Source organism: Mobula birostris, chromosome 11 (assembly GCF_030028105.1).
Source record: "Mobula birostris isolate sMobBir1 chromosome 11, sMobBir1.hap1, whole genome shotgun sequence".
In the NCBI taxonomy this organism is placed as follows: Eukaryota; Metazoa; Chordata; class Chondrichthyes; order Myliobatiformes; family Myliobatidae; genus Mobula; species Mobula birostris.
This window is the reverse complement of record NC_092380.1, coordinates 115,065,605-115,086,289: the sequence shown is the minus strand read 5'-3', so window position 1 is coordinate 115,086,289 and position 20,685 is coordinate 115,065,605. Positions and strand designations below refer to the sequence as shown.

The 20,685-nt window shown below is 44.6% G+C and overlaps 1 protein-coding gene across 6 annotated transcripts in view; it reads right to left on the bottom strand.

Annotated features, from left to right (window-relative positions):
• The window catches only part of lrrc56 (leucine rich repeat containing 56), a 243,125-nt gene that overhangs the window by 184,129 nt on the left and 38,311 nt on the right, over positions 1-20,685 (bottom strand). For all 6 annotated transcript variants that reach the window (XM_072273220.1, XM_072273218.1, XM_072273219.1 and 3 more), the window contains one exon: positions 8,423-8,510. In XM_072273220.1, coding sequence (XP_072129321.1) covers positions 8,423-8,510 — 88 coding nt within the window. The remainder of the gene's footprint in view (positions 1-8,422; positions 8,511-20,685) is intronic.

The following is a 20,685-nucleotide window of genomic DNA, read 5'->3' as shown; positions in this document are numbered from 1 at the left end:
CTTTTCCTCTCTTATTGTACCATTTAAATGGTTGTGGTGTGCTCTCTGTGCCGGATGTTGGAGAACTGGGACACCCAGAGTCTCCCAGGGAACTACATCTGCATGAAGTGCGTTTGGCTGCAGCTCCTTGAAGACCGTGTTAGGGATCTGGAGCAGAAACTGGTTGACCTTTGGCTTGTACGGGAAAATGAGGACTTAATTGATCAAAGTTACAGGGAAGTAGTCACCCGGAAATTGTAGGAGGCGAGTAGCTGGGTAACCGTCAGGAGAAACAGCAATAGACAGTTAGAGCAGAGCACCGCTGTGGACATTCCACTCAAAAACAAGTATACTACTTTGGATACTTTTATGCGGGATGACCTCTGGGGAGAATGTCTTGGTGTCCGGGTTACAGGCACTGACCATGGGTTCGTGGTGCAGAAGGGAAAGAGGGAGAAGAAGGGAGCAGTAGTGATAGGGGGCTCAATAGTGAGGGGAACAGACAGGAGATTCTCTGGACGTGAACAAGACACCCGGATGGTATGTTGCCTCCCAGGTGCCAGAGTCAGATCGCATCCAGAACATTTTGGAGAAGGAGGGGGTGCAGTCAGATGTCTTGGTACATATTGGTACCAATGGCATAGGAAGGAAAAGCAAAGAGGTCCTGAAAAGAGAATTTCGAGTGCCAGGTAGAAAGCTGAGAAGCAGAATCTCCAGGGTAGTAATTTCTGGATTGCTGCCTGTGCCACACTCCAGTGAGGGTAGAAACAGGATGATTTGGCAGATAAGTGCGTGGCTGAGAAGATGGTGCAGGGAGCAGGGCTTCAGGTTCCTGGATCATTGGGATCTCTTCTGGGGGACGTATAACATTTTAAAAAATGACGGGTTGCACCTGAACACGAGGGGGACCAATCAGATTTATTAGAGCTGTTGGGGAGTGTTTAAATTAATTTGGCAGGGGGGTGGGAACTGGAGTGAAGGGACTCAGGATAGGACAGATGTTAAAAAGTAAAGATAGCGTGCAGTGAGACTGTCAGGAAGGGCAGGCAGGTGTTGGGACTTAGTTACAGCCAACAGGCTGAGCATCAAAACATACAGTAAGGGATGGAGAGTCAGAAAGGACAGCAAATACGGTATTCAAGGTGTTGTATCTAAATGCATGTAGTATAAGAAATAAGGTGGATGATCTTGTAGCACCATTATAGATTGTCAGGTATGATGTTGTGACCATCACTGAATTGTGGCTGAAGGGTGGTTGTAGTTGGGAGCTGAATGTCCAAGGTTACATGTTATATCAGAGGGATAGGAAGGTAGGCAGGGGAGGCAGTGTGACTACTGATAAAGAATGGCATCAAATCAGTAGAAGGATGTGACATAGGATCGGAAGATGTTATCCTTGTGAGTTGAGTTAAGAAACTGCAAGGGTGAAAGGACATTGATGGCAGTTATCTACAGGCCTCCCAACAGTGGCTGAGAGGTGGACCACAGATTACAACAGGAAATAGAAAAGGTGAGTCAGAAGGGCAATGTTATGGGGAATGCTGGTTGATTGGGAAAATCAGGTTGGTAATGGATCTCAAGAGAGTGAGTTTGTTGAACGCCTAAGAGATGGCTTTTTAGAGCAGTTTGTTGTTGAGCCTACTAGGGGATCAGCTATACTGGATTGGATGTTATGTAATAAACCAGGGGCGATTAGGGAGATTAAGGTAAAAGAACCCTTAAAAACCAGTGTTCACGATATGATTGAGGTTTACTTGAAATTTGATAGGAAGAAAGTAAAGTCTGATGTAGCAGTATTTCAGTGGAGTAAGGGAAATTACAGTGGTATGAGAGAGAGGAGTTGGCCAAAGTAAATTGGAAGGAGTTGCTGGCAGAAATGTCAGCAGAGCAGCAATGGCCTGAGTTTCCAGGAAAAATGAGGAAGGTGCAGGACATGTGTATTCCAAAAATGAAGGAATACTCAAATGGTAAAATAGTACAACCATGGCTGACAAGGGAAGTCAAAGTCATTGTAAAAGCAAAAGAAAGGGCATACAACAAAGCAAAAATTAGTGAGAAGATAGAGAAGTTTTTAAAAACCTACAGAGAGCAACTAAAATAATCATTAAAAGGGAAAAAAAATATGAAGGCAAACTAGCAAGTAACATCAAAGCGGATAGTAAAAGTTTTATCAAATATGTTAAAAATAAAAGAGAAATGAGAGTGGATATAGGACCACTAGAAAATGAGGCAGGAGAAATAATAATGGGGGATAAGGAGATGGCTGATGAACTAAAAGAATATTTTGCTGTTGTTCAGTGTGGAGGACACTTGAAGCATGCCTGATAATGTAGACCTAAAGTACATAGAAACATGGAAAACCTACAGCACAATACAGGCCCTTTGGCCCACAATGCTGTGCTGAAAATGAACTTACTTTAGGAATTACCTCGGGTTACCCATAGCCCTCTATTTTTCTAAGCTCCATGTACCTATCCGAGAGCCTCTTAAAAGACCCTATTGTATCCGCCTCCATCACCGTGGCTAGCAGTCTATTCTACGCACTCACCACTCTATGTAAAAAAACTTACCCCTGGTTACCCCTGACATCTCCTTGGTACCTATCTCCAAGCACCTTAAAACTGTGCCCTCTCAGACATAAGTCACCTGGACCAGAGGAACTGCACGCTAGGGTTCTGAAAGAGTTAGTGTTAGAGATTGTGGCGGCATTAGAAATGATCTTTCAAAAATCATTGGACTCTGGCATGGTTCCAGAGGACTGGAATATTGTAAATGTTACTCCACTCCTTAAGAAAGGAGGAAGGCAGCAGAAAGGAAATTATAGACCAGTTAGCCTGACCTCAGTGGTTGGGAAGATGTTACAGTCAATTGCTAAGGATGAGTTTACGGAGTACTTGGTGACACAGGACAAGATAGTACAAAGTCAGCATGGTTTCCTTCAGGGAAAATCCTGCCTGATGAACCTGTTGGAGTTCTTTGAGGATATTACATGTAGGATAGATAAAGGGGATGTAGTGGATGTTGTATATTTGGACTTCCAGAAGGCCTTTGACAAGGTGCCACACATGAGGCTGCTTACCAAGTTAAGAGCCCATAGTATTATAGGAAATTTACTGGCATGGTTAGAGCATTGGCTGATTGGTAGGAAGCAGCGAGTGGAGATAAAAGGATCCTTTTCTGGTTGGCTGCCAGTGACTAGTGGTGTTCATCAGGGGTTGGTGTTGGGGCCACTTCTTTTTATGCTGTATGTCAATGATTTAGATGATGGAATAGATGGCTTTGTTGCCAGGTTTGCAGATGATATGAAGATTGGTGGAGGGGCAGGTAGTGTTGAGGAAACAGATAGGATGCAGAAGGACTTAGACAGATTAGGAGAATGGGCAAGAAAGTGGCAAATGAAATACAATGTTGGCAAATGCATGGTCATGCACTTTGGTAGTAAAAATAAATGTGCAAACTATTTTCTAAACAGGGAGAAAATCCAGGAATCTGAGATGTAGACTGACATCAGAGTCCTTGTGCAGAACACCCTGAAGGTTACTTGCAGATTGAGTCGGTGGTAAGGAAGGCAAATGTCATGTTAGCATTCATTTCAAAAGGTCTAGAATACAAGAGCAGAGATGTGATGCTGAGGCTTTATAAGGTACGGGTGAGGCTTCACCTTGAGTATTGTGAACAGTTGGGCTCCTCATCTTAGAAAAGATGTGCTGGCATTGGAGAGAGTCCAGAGGAGGTTCACACGGATGATTCTAGGAATGAAAGGGTTATTATACGAGAAACGTTTGATGGCTCTGGGTCTGTACTCGCTGGAATTCAGAATGAAGGGGGATCTCATTGAAACCTTTTGAATGTTGAAAGGCCGAGACAGAATAGATGTGGAAAGGATGTTTCCCATGATGGGAAAGTCTAGGACAAGGGGGCACAGCCTCAGAATAGAGGTGCATCCATTCAAAATAGAGATGCAAAGAAATTTCTTTAGCCAAAGGGTGGTGAATTTGTGGAATTTGTTGCCACATGCAGCTGTGGAGTCCAGGTCATTGGGTGTATTTAAGACAGAGATTAATAGATTCTTGATTGGACATGGCATCAAAAGTTTAGGGGAAGAAGGCCAGGAACTGAGGTTGAGGAGGAGGAAAAAAAAGGATCAGCCATGATTGAATGGCGGAGCAGACTTAAATCTCTCAATGGCATGTGTCTTAAACAGCCTCTGACCTCTGCCCAGATTCTGGCCTTCATGTGCGGCTTAGCTACTAAGCCCTGCAGAACCATTTCTACAGACAGGAGAAGGGGCAAAGCCAAGTTACTGCCACCTTAAAACCAATCGTGCTGGGTGGATGGGGCTCATCAGCCGAGGTCAGCAGCTCTTCTAGGAGAAGGAAAACTCTGATTTCAAACCTCCACTGCCTTGCAGCTACACCCACCCGTGGGGAAAGCTTCGGGAATCAACCCCGAGGGAAAATCTGGAGCTGACATCCCTAAAGCAGTCCTACACTGAGTTCATTGCAGACTGATGATTTCTGCGAGGCCGCTGGTGCCTAAGTGTATTGGATTCTGCTGTTCCTTTGGACTCAAAAAAGAAAAAAAACCTTTAGAATAAAGAATTTAAAAAGTGTATAAGATGATGAGAGGCATTGATCGTGTGGATAGTCAGAGGCTTTTCCCCAGGGCTGAAATGCCTAGCACGAGAGGGTATAGTTTTAAGGAGCTTGGAAGTGGGTACAGAGGAGATGTCAGGGGTAAGTTTTTTATGCAGAGAGTGGTGAGTGCGCGGAATGGGCTGCCAGCGGCAGTGACGGTGCTGGAGGCGGAAACGATAGGGTCTTTTAAGAGACTCCTGGATGGCTATATGGAGCTTAGAAGAAATAGAGGGCTATGGGTAAAGCGTAGGTAGTTCTAAGGTAGGGACATGTTCGGCACAGCTTTGTGGGCCGAAGGGCCTGTATTGTGCTGTAGGGTTTCTATGTTTCTATGTTTCATCAGCTGCATGGAGAGGGGGAGCCTGCTACATGAGCAACAACTTGCTCTCCATATCGTACTGCCCTGGCTTACATGTTGGTCTGCATATCTCGTAGACAGTTGGGACGTAACATCCATGGTCAACACTGACCAGTGGAGGACATGAGTATTGGAATGTACGGCTGCTACAAAACGACAAACTTCATGACCTATGCCAATGAAATTAAACCCAATTCTGATTCTGAAAGGCTGGCTGTCTCTGTTAGTGTCATTCTGTTTCTGAAATAAACGGCAGATAAGATGGTTACCCTTTTGATTTATCACCTAAAACTGCAAAAAACAAGATTGCCAGGCTCTTCCCTTCATAGGCAGGAAGATTCAGGTTTTGAACATTGCTACAGTGAATTAGTTTAAGACACCAGAACACGCCAGACATGAGATCCAATACAATCAAGCAACACACACACACACACACACACAAAATGATGGAGGAACTCAGCAGGTCAGGCAATGTCTGACATCTATGGAGGGGAATGAACAATCAATGATTTGAGCAAGACACTTTTTTTTTTGTCAGGGACACACCTTTCCTCCCTTCCTCATTTAAAGAGCCATGTTCAGGATCGTTCAGTGTTCAGGAAACACTAGCAATAAGTGAGATTGTAGAGGAAATGAAGTTTATTTATTTTATTATTTATTGAGTTACAATGCAGAACAGGCCCTTCTGATCCTACAAGCCGTGCTGCCCAGCAACCCCCCAGTTTAGCCCGAGCCTAATCACTGAATAATTTACAATGACCAATTATGCTCCCAACCTACACGTCTTTGGACTGCGGGAGGAAACTGGAGCATCGGACGAAACCCACGCAGTCACAACTTAACCAATCCATGAAAACTATCTCACAATGTTTATCTCTTTGCACTGCTAATTTAATTTAATTTTTTCTACATACATTTCTTATTGTAATTTATAGTACCTTTTATGTCTTGCACAGTACAGCTGCCACAAAATAACAAATTTCATCATCTGCAAGTCCTAGGTCAATACTAAAGATCGATCAGGGGTCTGGATCGGTGCCTGGAGGCTGATCAGGGATCCGGATTGAAGCTTGAAGGCTGATCAAGGCCCAAAGGTCAATCGGAGATCCAGATCGAAGCCCGAAGGTCAGTTGGGGATCAAGAAATTTAGAGCCAATGGCCGTGGTTTGCGAATCTCAGTGAGTCCACTGGGGAAGTCGGGGCCTGGTGCCTGTGAATTCATGAGACTGCTAAAGGCCGAGAAAGGCCTGTCTGTCCCAGTGTTAGAGGACTACGTATGTATGTGGATGGGCGAGTTGGAGGGAAGGTGAGAAAATCAGAGTTTGTTTCACTGTTGTTGCTTCATTGCTGGGTATATTCTGTGTTATTCTGCTAAGCATTGCTGGCACGCTATCTTGATGTGAGATTGTGTGGGAACACTTGCGGGCTGCCCCCAGCACATCCTTAGGTTGTGTTGCAAACAATGCATTTCACTGTATGTTTTGATGTACCTGCAATAAATAAATCTGAATCTAAAACAGTGAAGCAACAACTATTTAAAGAAAAATTCAGGAACATAAACAAATCACCAAATAAAAATACAGAGCAAATAACTGTGGATACCTAAACAAATTCTGCAGCTTCTTGAAATTTGAGAAGTATACCTGGCGCTTATTTAGAGATACAGCATGGTCACAGGCTCGTCTGGCCCAGTGAGGCTGTGATGCCCAATTACACCCATGTGATCAATTAACCTACTCACCGTATGTCTTTGGAATGAGGGAGGAAACGCATGCGGACGCGGGGAGAATGTACAAACTCCTCACATACAGCAATATGAACTCCAGCTGCTGGCACTGGAAAGCATTACTGTACACTAATCACTACACTACTGTGCTGCCTATTCTGAAGTAGAGCAGAGAATACCTAGCAGTTTAGTTACTGATTAAACACTGGGGTCCGGGACCACACAGGCAGGCTTGGGTCAAAAGAATTGCCACTCAATCACATCAGTCAAACTGCTGCAGTGCTGAGTACTTTTGCCTTTCTACTGGAAGGCTGGAACAGCTCTCGGGTCCTTGAAATGCAAAGGCTGGACAACAGTGTGGGGTAGCAAATAGCAGGGACAGAATGGAACCCAGGATTACAACTAATCACTTTACTGGAGCTGCTTTGGGCACCTTATCTAAGAGAAGATGTGCCAGCATTGGAGAGGGTCCAGAGGAGGTTCATGGGAGTCATTCCCGGAATGAAAGGATTAACATATGAGGAGTGTTTGTTAGCTCTGGGCCTGTACTCATTGGAGATCAGAAGAATGGGTGGGGGGAGTATCTCACTGAAAACTATTGGATACTGAAAGGCTCAAATAGAGGGGATGTGGAGAGGACGCTTCCTATAATGGGGGAGTCTAGGACCAGAGGGCACAGCCTCAGAATAGTGGGGCATCTATTTAGAACGGAGATGAGGGGGAATTTCTTTATCCAGAGAGTGGTGAATCTGTGGAAATCATTGCTATAGAAGGCTGTACATCTCAAGTTGAAAACATTTAAAGGGAGGTTGATAGGGAGAAAGGAGGAGAATGGGGCTGAGATGGATAGTAAATCAGCCATGGTGGAATGGTGGAGCAGATTTCATGGGCCGAGAGGTTGACTTCTGCTCCTATGTCTTATGGCAATCTTCTGTTTGTTAGTTTTCCTTTTATTAAAAAAAAATTCAGAGCAGAACACTGAAATAAAAGTGTTAGCAGGTCAGGGGCAAGGCAGTTAATGCCTGAGAGTGGAAAATTCTTACAGATGGATGGCATTTGGAAAGGATGCAAAAAAGCAGCAGCCAGAACAAGACAGAGAAAAATCAGTGAAGTGCCCTGAAAGGGGATACAAAATATTAAGAAGGCAAAAGCAATAGAGACAACAGGCAAAAGGGAAACAGAAATAAAGAAGAACGGAAAATGTTAAGGAGTGAGAAGTGCTCAGGTATGGAGCAAAATGGACAGGTGAACCTATTGAGCGCAATGTCATCACAATTTTTAGATGTAATGTTGAATTTCATATTTAGAGATACAATACAGAAACAGGCCCTTCTCGCCCAATGAGCCTGCAGCGGCCAATTACACCCATGTAACCAATTAATACAAACCTGTAAGTGTTTGGAAGGGGGGTGGAAACCAGAGCACCCTGAGGAAAAGTATGTGGAAATGGAGAGAACGTACATACTCCTTACAAACAGTGGCAGACTTGAACCCAGTTCACTGGTGCTGTATTAGCATTACACTGTCTGCTACACTACCCTGTGCCCCAAATGAAATGAAATCAATTTCACAGAACAATGTGTATTCACCTTTGAAGGCCTTTAATTTAAGATATCAAAACCAAGTTATACAAAGTACAGTGAAAACAAGATATCATCGTGGAAGATACTTTAAATAAAGAGCTGTAAGTAAATGCTGCCTCACTATAGACAGCTTCCTCACCAAAGTTTCCGAGACTGCTACCCTGTGTGTTCACGCACATCTCCAGAAATTTCACCAGTTGCAGGTCTTCAGTTGCAGTCAGGGCTTGCTGTAAGGTAAATAAACACAGGTGTGCAACCAGTGGGTCAGTCATAGTTGTAATAATGATAAAACAGTGAAAGGAACAGAGAGATAGGAAACTCATTCATTTTATAGGTAGCACAAAATTCAACCAAAATTCAAACCAGTTATACAGCATACATTTTAATCCATACTGAATGTAAATAAATAAACACTCAAGTGGCCACTTTAGCTATCTAAGACCTTGGTCAGACCCCACTTGGGAGTACTGTGTTCAGTTCTGGTCACCTCACTGCAGGAAGGATGTGGATACTACAGTGCAGAAGAGATTTACAAGGATGTTGCCTGGATTGCAGGGCATCTCTTATGAGAATAGGTTGAGTGAACTTGGCCTTTACTCCTTGGAGTGACAGAGGATGAGAGGTGACCTGATAGAGATGTATAAGATGATGAGGGGTATTGATTGTGTGGATAGTCAGAGGCTTTTTCCCAGCGCTGAAAAAGCTAACAAGAGGGGGCATAGTTTTAAGGTGCTTGGAAAAATAGTTGCCAAGGGGATGTCAGGGGTAGGTTTTATACACAGAGAGTGGTGGGTGCGTGGAATGCACTGCCAGTGGCAGTGGTAGGAGCAGATACAATAGGGTCTTTTAAGAGTCTCTTAGATAGGTACATGGAGTTTAGAAAAATAGAGGGCTATGCGCGAGGGAAATTCTAGGTGGTTTCTAGAGTAGGTTCCATGGTCAGCAAAACATTGTTGGCTGAAGGGCCTGTAATGTGCTGTAAATTTCTATGTTTATTAGGTACAGGTGTGTTCTTTTGCTGCTGTAGCCCAGCCACTTCAAGGTTCGATGTGTTGGCTGTTCAGAGATGGTCTTCTGCATACCACTGTTGTAACATGTGTCACCTTCCTGTCAGCTTGAACCAGTCTGGCCATTCTCCTCTGACCTCTCTCATTAACAAGGTGTTTTCACCCACAGAACTGCTGCTCGCTGGATGTTTTTTTTCGCTTTTCCACATCATCCTCTGTAAACTCTGAAACTGCTGTGCGTGAAAATTCCAGGGGATCAGGAGTTTCTGAGATACTCAACCCACCCTGTCTGGCATCAACAATCATTCCAAGGTCAAGGTCACTTAGATCGTAATCCATGTGCCTACCTATAACCTTGATGGTCTGAACAACAGCTAAACAGCTTGAACATGTCTACGTGCCTTTATCGTGCTGCTGACTAGATATTTGTAATAACGAGGTGTACAGGTGAACCTGATAAAGTGGCCACAGAGTACATAAAATCAGCCAAAAAGACATCAAGATCATTAACTAACTGTAGAAAGATACACAGGTTGCATTATGTCATTGAATGGGTGAATGTCCACATTTGATTTGCGCAGGAAACAACATATACATCTGTACATTAGAGACCTGTATGGTTAGAGAATGGCTTCACAGACTACAAATTCTACAGACCCACAACATGGGTTCAGTTTCAGCTCCACATTTCTACCCTCATAACCCATCGTACAAAACGATTGGAGGGAACCCCTTTAGATGATGTATTAAGCCAAACAAGGTTGGTTGGAGGTCTTACAGGCAACATCTTCCCTTGTGAAATGGGGACATAAGTAACAGAAAAAAACCTCATTTTGGTCCATCTCTTAATTCGCTACTGACAGAAGAAGAGGTGACAAAGTAACAGTCCTGTAATCTCAGTCTGGTACACCCCTCACTGTTAGTGACAGACTGGGAATTGTACACTGTCACAGTCTGTAATCTCATAGCCTGGTACACCCCTCACTGTTACTGACAGACTGGGGAAGTGTACACTGTCACAGTCTGTAATCTCATAGTCTGGTACACCCCTCACTGTTACTGACAGACTGGGAATTGTACACCGTCAGTCTGTAATCTCAGTCTGTCAGTAACAGTGAGGGGTGTACTGTACCAGGCTATGAGATTACAGACTGTGACATGTACAATTCTCAGTCTGTCAGTAACAGTGAGGGGTGTACCAGACTATGAGATTACAGACTGTGACAGTGTACAACTCCCAGTCTGTCAGTAACAGTGAGGGGTGTACCAGACTATGAGATTACAGACTGTGACATGTACAATTCTCAGTCTGTCAGTAACAGTGAGGGGTGTACCAGACTATGAGATTACAGACTGTGACAGTGTACAACTCCCAGTCTGTCAGTAACAGTGAGGGGTGTACTGTACCAGGCTATGAGATTACAGACTGTGACAGTGTACAATTCCTAGTCTGTCAGTAACAGTGAGGGGTGTACTGTACCAGGCTATGAGATTACAGACTGTGACAGTGTACAATTCCCAGTCTGTCACTAACAGTGAGGGGTGTACCAGATTATGAGATTACAGACTGTGACAGTGTACAATCCCCCGGTCTGCCAGTATTGAATTGAATTGACTTTATTTCTTACATCCTTCACATACATGAGGAGTAAAAATCTTTATGTTACGTCTCTGTCTAAATGTGCAATGTGCAATCAGTAATTTATAATAATTTATAATAAATAGAACAGTCAATGTAACATGGAATACACTCAAATCAACGTGAGTTAATCAGTCTGATGGCCTGCTGGAAGAAGCTGTGTCAGAGCCTGTTGGTCCTACCTTTAATGCTGCGGTACCATTTCCCAGATGGTAGCAGCTGGAATAGATTGTGGTTGGGGTGACTCGGGTCCCCAAAGATCCTATGGGTCCTTTTTACATACCTGTCTTTGTAAATGTCCTGAATCATGGGAAGTTCACAACTACAGATGTGCTGGGCTGTCCACACCACTCTCTGCAGAGTCCTGTGATTGAAGGAAGTACATTTCCCATACCAGGCAGTGATGCAGCCAGTCAGGATGCTCTCAGTTGTGCCCCTGTAGAAAGCTCTTAGGATTTGAGGGCCCATACCAAACTTCCTTAACCGTCTGAGGTGAAAGAGGTGCTGTTGTGCTTTTTTCATCACACAGCTGGTGTGTACAGACCACGTGAGATCCTCGGTGATGTGCATCCTGAGGAACTTAAAGCTGTTTACCCTCTCACCCCAGATCCATTGCTGTCAATAGGGGTCAACCCGTCTCCATTCCTCCTGTAATCCACAATGAGCTCCTTTTTTTTTGCGACATCTAGATTATTATTTAAATGGTGAAAGTTTGCAGCATGTTGTTGTGCAGAGGGACTTGGGAGTGCTTGTACATGAATTGTAAAAAGTTGGCTTGCAGGTACAACAAGTTATTAAGAAGGCAAACGGAATGTTGGCCTTCATTGCTAGAGGGACTGAATCCAAGAGCAGGGAGGTCATGCTGCAACTATACGGGGTACTGGTGAGGCTGCACCTGGAGTACTGTGTGCAGTTCTGGTCTCCATACTTGAGGAAGGATATACTGGCTTTGGAGACAGTGCAGAGGAGGTTCACCAGGTTGATTCCAGGGATGAAGGGGTTAACCTATGAGGAGGGATTGAGTCGCCTGGGACTATACTCTCTGGAGTTCAGAAAAATGAGAGAGGATCTTATAGAAACAGACAAAATTCTGAAAGGGATAGATAAGATAAAAGTAGGAAAGTTGTTTCCATTGGTAGGTGAGACTAGAACGAGGGGACATTGCCTCAAGATTCAGGGGAGAAGATTTAGGTCAGAGATGAGGAGAAACTGTTTTTACCAGAGAGTGGTGAATCTGTGGAATTCTCTGCCCAGGGAAGCAGCTGAGGCTTCTTCACTAAATATATTTAAGATACAGTTAGATAGGTCTTTAGTCATAGTCATACTTTATTGATCCCAGGGGAAAATGGTTTTCATTACAGTTGCAGCATAAATAATAAATAATAATAAAACCATAAATAGTTAAATAGTAGATAGATAGATACACTTTATTAATCCCGAGGGAAATTTGGTTTCGTTACAGCCGCACCAACCAAGAATAGAGCGTAAATATAGCAATACAAAAAACCCCAACAATCAAACAACAAAATACAAACTATGCCAGATGGAAAATAAGTCCAGGACCAGACTATTGGCTCAGGGTGTCTGATCCTCCACAGGAGGAGATGCACGTTCGATGGCCACAGGCAAGAACGACGTCCAGTGCCGCCAAGTGTTGTATCACGGTGGAATGTGCCCAAAGTCCAACAGTAAAAAGTTCAATATCCAGTCTGCAAACACGTTCCTCGATAGTAATATACCCCAGACTGCACCATCCATTGTTAACCAGATCAGTAAGCACGCAACTCCTTTACGCTTACCGCTCTCAGTGCACTTCCGGTCAGCCGGAACGGTATTACCCACTGAACTCCTCTCCTCCAAAAGTCTCTGTTGTCTCGACCCGGTAAATTATGAAATAAGTCCAGGACCAGCATATTGGCTCAGGGTGTCTGACCCTCCAAGGGAGGAGTTGTAAAGTTTGATGGCCACAGGCAGGAATGACCTCCTATGACGCTCTGTGTTGCATCATACATTGTAGGGGAATTAAGGGTTATGGGGAAAAGGCAGGCAGATGGAGCTGAGTTTACAGACAGATCAGCCATGACCTTATTGAATGGCGAGGCAGGCTCGATGGGCCGGATGGCCGACTCACGCTCCTTTATCTGCACGATAGGAATGACCAATGCCCCGCAACAATTCAGGAAGGTGGCTCACACCCATCTTCTCAACAGCATTGAGGGATGGTCAAAGTTCAAAGTCAATGTTATTATCAAAGTACATATATGTCACCATATACAACCCTGAGATTCATTTTCCTACAGGCATTCACAGTAAATACAAAGAAACACTATAGAATTAACAAAATAAGCACACAAGATAGACAACAAATGTATTCAGAGCAACAAACTGAAAATACAAAAATAAACAATATAATAATTATAAATAAGTAATAAATATTGATGTACAATGTAACTCAGCCATACCAGTAATAACTAGATCCTTGAAGTGTAAAATGACCCTCCCACATCCTGCTTGTTAAGTTTATGGTTCTATCTAACATTTTTCATGACCAAATCAGACAATAAAATGTAAACTAATTAAATAGTTCTTTCGGGGGAAAAACAGAAAAGGGTGGGGGGGGTGGAATTGGACTGATCATAACTGCCTGCTGATTTTCACCAGCACACCACCACTCCAGTGTCAACCCTGGTTATCTTTTCGATCATCACAGTAAACTTTAATGCCCCCTTTTATTTACGTAATTAAATCATCAGAAGGTCATCAATCTCATTTTTGAATTAAGCAATACCATTAGAATGACTTGCAATAAATGTCATTAACTTTCTTGATTTAACATAAAACATAGAATAGTAGAGCACAGTACAGGCCCTTCAGCCCACAATGTTGTACCGACCCTTAAACCCTGCCTCCCATATAACCCCCCCCCCACCTTAAATTCCTCCATATACCTGTCTAGTAGTCTCTTAAACTTCACTAGTGTATCTGCCTCCACCACTGACTCAGGCAGTGCATTCCACGCACCAACCACTCTCTGAGTAAAAAACCTTCCTCTAATATCCCCCTTGAACTTCCCACCCCTTACCTTAAAGCCATGTCCTCTTGTATTGAGCAGTGGTGCCCTGGGGAAGAAGCGCTGGCTATCCACTCTATCTATTCCTTTTAATATCTTGTATACCTCTATCATGTCTCCTCTCATCCTCCTTCTCTCCAAAGAGTAAAGCCCTAGCTCCCTTAATCTCTGATCATAATCCATCCTCTCTAAACCAGGCAGCATCCTGGTAAATCTCCTCTGAACCCTTTCCAATGCTTCCACATCCTCCCTATAGTGAGGCGACCAGAACTAGACACAGTACTCAACAGCTTAAACATAGGACTCAACAGTTTTCATGAAACCAGTTGAAAGTGCAGAAACATTGGTCACAATGCATTCAAACTCAAGTGATTCCAATGAAAGAGAGAATTATGGGGATAACAGTGCAATACAGAAAAAATAATAGAAATTGTAAGAAATATGAAAATAAATGTACATGTTCGGCACAGCACTATGGGCTAAAGGGCCTGTATTGCGCTGGAGTTTTTCTAAGTTTCTATGTTTCTAAATAAATAGTCCAAAAAGAGAGTAAAATAGTGGACTAGTGTTTACAGGTTCACGGACTATTCAGAAGTCTGATGGCAGAGGGGAAAAGTGTTCCAAAATTATTACCTGGATGTGAGTGTTTCAGGTGAGTACCTGTACCTTCTCCCTGATGGTAGTAATGAAAAGAGGGCATGTCCTGGGTGGTGAGGGTCCTTCAAGATGGATGCTGCCTTCTTGAAGCAGACAGAGGTCGGTAAGAATTTGTTTTTTGACCTGAAGGGAATCAAGGGATCCAGGATTGGTCAAGTTAAAAGACTGATTGGTAGTACAGACACAAGTGGCTGAACTATCGACTCCTGCCTGGAATTCTTAACATACAAAGCCCATTTACACAACATCAGCTCAGGGAAGCCCTTAGGAGCAACTCTGAATACAAATAGCTTCATCTCTCTCTGGCATGTTGCCCAGACTATCCTGATTAGATGCTTGTGATGGGAAATCAAGGCCAGAAAGCATGGAATCACTCCAGATCCCTGTTTTGATTTCCAATTAAATAAACAGTGATAGCATTCATTAAGAAATTACTCCAAAGAGAAGTTCCCTTTTGGTTCAGTTGTAGGGTTTGGTCTTTCGTAACAGTGGAATTGTTTAACTGTGAAATGATAACGCAGTTAATAAAAAACCTGTTTGAACCTGATAATCATATATACCATATGACATTAACTCCACTTCATCACTCTAAAATAGAACATAGATTAGTAAAGCACAGAAACAGGTCCTTTGGCTCACAATGCTGTGCCGAACCAATTAAATTAGTAATCAAATAGTTATCTAAACTAATCTCTTCTATCTTTTAAAAGTTTCTAATGTATCTGTCTCTACCACCACCCCAGCTAGTGCATTCCAGGAACCCACTACTCTCTGTGTAAAAAAAAACTTGCCCCTCATATCTCCTTTGAAATTAATCCTTCTCACCTTAAATGCATGCTCTCTGGTATTAGACATTTCAACCCTTGGAGAAAGATACTCTATCTATGCCTCTCATAATCTTAAAAACATCTATCAGATCTCCCTCAGCCTCCACCACTCCAGAGAAAGCAATCCATGTTTGTCCAACCTCTCATTATAAGCACATGCCTTCCGATCCAGGTAACATCCTGGTAAACCACTCCTGCACCCTCTCCAAAGCCTCGACCTCCTTCCTATTACAGGTGACCAGAACTGTAAAAAATACTCCAGATGCAGCCTAACTAGAGTTTTATAAAGTTGCACCATAACTTCCTGACTTTTGAACTCAATGCCTCAAATAATAAAGGCAAGCACCACTAATCTTCATATCATCTAAAGACTTACTAACCCAGCCACCTACATTTTCATCCAGGTTATTTACATACATCACAAACAGATGTCCCATTACAGATCTCTGCGGAACACCACTAATTACAGATCACCAGCTAAAAATAAGCCCCTTTGACCACTACCCTCTGTCTTCCATGGGCAAGCCAATTCTGAATCCGAGTGGCCAATTCACCACGGATTCCGTAGAGTCATAGAACACCACAGCATAGAAACATCTTTCAGCCCATTTTCCCACCTGATCCAGATCGCACATAAAGCTTTGATAACCTTCCTCTCTGTCCATTACACCCCCAATCCTGCTGTCATCCACAAATTTGCTGATCCAGTTTACCACATTATCATTGACTTAGATGTTAAACAACAACAGGCCCAGCACCGACCCCTATGGCACTCCACTAGTCACAGGCCTCCAGTCAGAGAGGCACCTACCTACAATCACTCTCTGACTTCTTCTCTGAAGCCGATGCATTTTAATTTTCTGGTTGAGCCTCCCATGAGGGACTTGTTAAACGCCTTTCTAAAACCCACGTAGATAACATCCGCAGCTCTCCTTTCATCTATCACTCTCAACACCTTATCAAAACACTCAATCAGGTTAGTTAGAACTGGGCCGGCTGGTGGCGCAACGACATCGGCGCCAGACCTGGGAGCGGAGGTTCCCGGGTTCAAAACTAGTCGGGTCCGCTCCCGAGTGCGTTTTCCATCCGTGCCGGGTTGAGTGTCGAGATCGCAACTCAACCTCGTAAAATAAAGGGAAAAGCCTGCAAAAATGTCTGTGTGAGGAGTGGCGTGCCTTGTTAAAAGCCATGAAAAAAAAAGACATTATCACAGATGCACACACAGACACGCAGACACACACACACTGACTCGCATGCACACATGGACATGCAGATGCACATGCACAGACTCGCACACACGCACGGACACGCAGACACACACGCACAGACTCGCACACACACACGGACATGCAGACGCACACGCATAGACTCGCACGCACACACGGACATGCAGACACACACGCACAGACTCGCACACACGCACGGACACGCAGACACACACGCACAGACTCGCACACACACACGGACATGCAGACGCACACGCATAGACTCGCACTGACACACGGACATGCAGACACACACGCACGGACATGCAGACGCACACGCACAGACTCGCACACATGCACGGGCATGCAGACACACACGCACAGACTCGCACGGACACGCAGACACACACGCACAGACTCGCACGCACACACGGACATGCAGACGCACACGCATAGACTCGCACGGACACACGGACATGCAGACACACACGCACCGACATGTAGACGCACACGCACAGACTCGCACACACGCAGGCGCACGCCAAAAAAAAGGTTAGTTAAAAATGACTTGCCCTGCACAAAGCCATGATGGCTCTCTCTTAATTAGGCCACGGTTTTCCAAATGCTCATAAATCCTATCTTCATGAATTCTCTCCAGTAACTTCCCTACCACTGATGTGAGACTCACCAGTCTATAGTTTCCAGAATTATCCCTGGTTCCCTCCTAGATAACATCAAGCTTGCTTCCCAAAGGCAGGTCATTTTTTTAAACCACTGACTTCATTTATTTTGAGCAATATTGAAGAGCTCTGCACTTACTGTCTGCACAAACATTATAACAAGCAACAAATAACTTTGATGTTATCATGGAGAAACATAATATGGGTTGCATAAAACATGCCTCTTATTAAAACTAAACTTAGCTTTGCTTTTGGCGAGACCATCAATGACAAAGGCAAGCAGATGGAGAGATGGGTGGAGCATTACTCTGAACTCTTCTCCAGAGGAAACAGCATCTCGGACAGCGCGCTAGATGCCATGGAATGCCTGCTTGTCATGGAGGAACTTGATGCATTGCCGACTGTCGAAGAGCTGAGTAAAGCCATCGACAGCCTACCCACTGGGAAGGCACCAGGATTGAATGGCATTCCACCAGACACCATCAAATGCACAAAGGGCGTCCTGCTAAACCATCTGCACGAACTACTGAGCCAGTGCTGGACAGAGGGAGCAGTGCCGCAAGACATGAGAGACTGCAACGTTGTCACCATATATAAGAACAAAGGGGACAGAAGCGACTGCAACAGCTACAGGGGAATCTCTTTGCTGAGCATCGTTGGGAAGGTCTTCGCCCGCGTGGTCCTGAACAGACTGCAGAAAATAGCCAAAAGGTATGCGGTTTCAGGTCGGAACACTCCACAATCAACATGATTTTCTCTCTTCGACAACTACAAGAGAAATGCAGAGAGCAAAGACAACCACTCTACGTTGCTTTCATTGACCCTACGAAGGCCTTCCACCTTGTGAGAGAGACGGCCTGTACAAAATCCTCACCAGGATTGGTTGTCCCCTGAGGCTCCTCAGGATAGTTCAGTCATTCCACACAGACATGAAGGGCGTCATTCAGTTCGATGGCTCTTCTTCGGAGGCCTTCAACATCCGCAGCGGTGTGAACCAGGGCAGTGTGCTTGCCCCCACCCTGTTTGGCATCTTCTTCGCAGTCATGCTGAAGTACGCCTTTGGAACATCAACTGATGGTGTCTACCTCCACACCAGATCGGACGGAAGGCTGTTCAGTCTGTCCCGGCTGAGGGCAAAAACCAAGGTTCATGAAGTACTCATCAGGGACATGGTGTTTGCAGACGACGCGGCACTGGCAACACACTCTGAAGAGCAACTGCAACACCTCGTGGGCAGCTTCTCAAGAGCCTGCCAGGACTTCAGCTTGACCATCAGCCTGAAGAAAACCAATGTGTTGGGCCAAGGCGTTGAGCACCCCCCTGCTATTACCATCAACAACTACGAGCTGGAGGTAGTTCACGAGTTTACGTACCTTGGCTCCACCATCACGGACAGCCTCTCCCTAGACCCCGAGATCAACAGATGCATCGGACAAACAGCGTCAACATTCACCAGGTTGACAAAGAGAGTCTGGGAGAACAGAAAGCTGACGACACACACCAAAGTTGCAGTCTACAGGGCCTGCGTCCTCAGCACACTGCTTTATGGCAGTGAGACCTGGAGCCTCTACTACAGACAAGAGTGGCGTCTCGACGCCTTCCACCTTCACAGCCTGAGATGCATCCTGGACATCACGTGGACTGACCGAGTCCCCAACAATGAGGTCCTGGCCCGTGCCCAAATACCCAGCCTCTTCACCCTGCTCCAACAATGCCATCTCCACTGGCTGGGCCACGTACACCGCATGTCAGATGGGAGGATCTCAAAAGACCTGCTGTACGGGGAACTGGCCTCCGGCAAGAGAGCACAAGGGCGGCCCCATCTTCGTTTCAAAGATGTCTGCAAGAGAGACATGAAGTCACTGAACATGAACGTCAAGAGGTGGGAGGACATCGCAAGCGATCGCTCTCACTGGAGGCTGGAACTACGCAGAGGTCTAAAAAGAGGAGAATAGAAGCTGAGGCTTGCTGCTGAAGAAAAGCGCACTCATTGGAAAAACAGCACCAAGGCAACACTGGAGGACAGCGCCTTCAAGTGCAGTCGCTGCAGCCAAGACTGTCACTCCCATGTGGGCCTCCACAGCCACAACAGACGCTGCTCTAACACAGACTGAAGCAAGACTTTCCAGGCGCAGATCCATGGTCTCGCAAGACTAACGGATGCCACTAAGCTTTGCTTTTATACAACATGCTGGATTCATTTAGGTCTTTAGGTATTTTGAGGAAAAGACCTTTCTCCTGATACTCCTCTTTCTGTGGCCTCACAACTTCTCAATCACACTCAACATTTTAGGAACAACTTCCTCTCAGCCATCAGGTTTCTGAATGAATGGTCCATGAACTTACTATTTTTGCTCTTTTCCACTACTTATTTATTCTTTCTATATACGTATTTCTTATCATGGTAATTTATAGTACTTTTTATTTGTCTTGCACTGTACCGCTGCCACAACAAACTTCACAAAATGTGTTAGTGGTAATAAAACTAATTCTGATTTTCCCGTGGCTCCCTTTTCCATTGTGCTCGGAACACTGCACATCTTCAGACACTTCCTTCCTCTTTGGGGCTGCTTTTACCAAAATAGTTTCCATGTTTCCCTTCAATCATAACACCTCACTCTTAACGCATACTAACCATTAGGAATTACACTGGCAAGTGTTCAAGCCATTGTTGCAAGGCAGTACAGCACTGCGGGAGCAGCCATCTTCTGGGTGAGGAGTGAATCCAGCAGCCACCTATGCTCTGAAGCAGGGATACAAGCTCCCAAGAGCACCATCCAGACAGCAGCTAGGACCTCTATGCCCAAGCCAGTATGTATCTTTCAACCAAAACAGGTCATCTTGTCATTTACTTCTTTGTACACCAAACTGAAATGATGGATACATGCTTAATTGTGAAAGGGAAAATCATAAACACAGGAGATTCTTCAGATGCTGGAAACACAGAGCAACAGACACAAAATGCTGGAAGAACTCAGAAGGTCAGGCAGCTATGAAAGAGAGGAATAAACAATCAACATTTCAGGCTGAGACCCTTCATCAGGACTCCTTTGTGGAGAGGCTCTTTTGCTCATTAGTTTCAATGAAAAGGGCACTTCTAATTAAAGAAATATTATGCTTAGCTATATTTGCCTCACGTACATCGAAACATACAGTGAGATGCATTGTTGGAGTGATCAACCGACACAGTCTGGGGATATGCTGGGAACAGCCCGCAAGTATGGACACACTTCCAGCTCCAACACAGCATGCCCACAACTTACTAACCCCAACCTGTACATCTTTAGAACGTGGGAGGAAACCAGAGTACCTGGAGG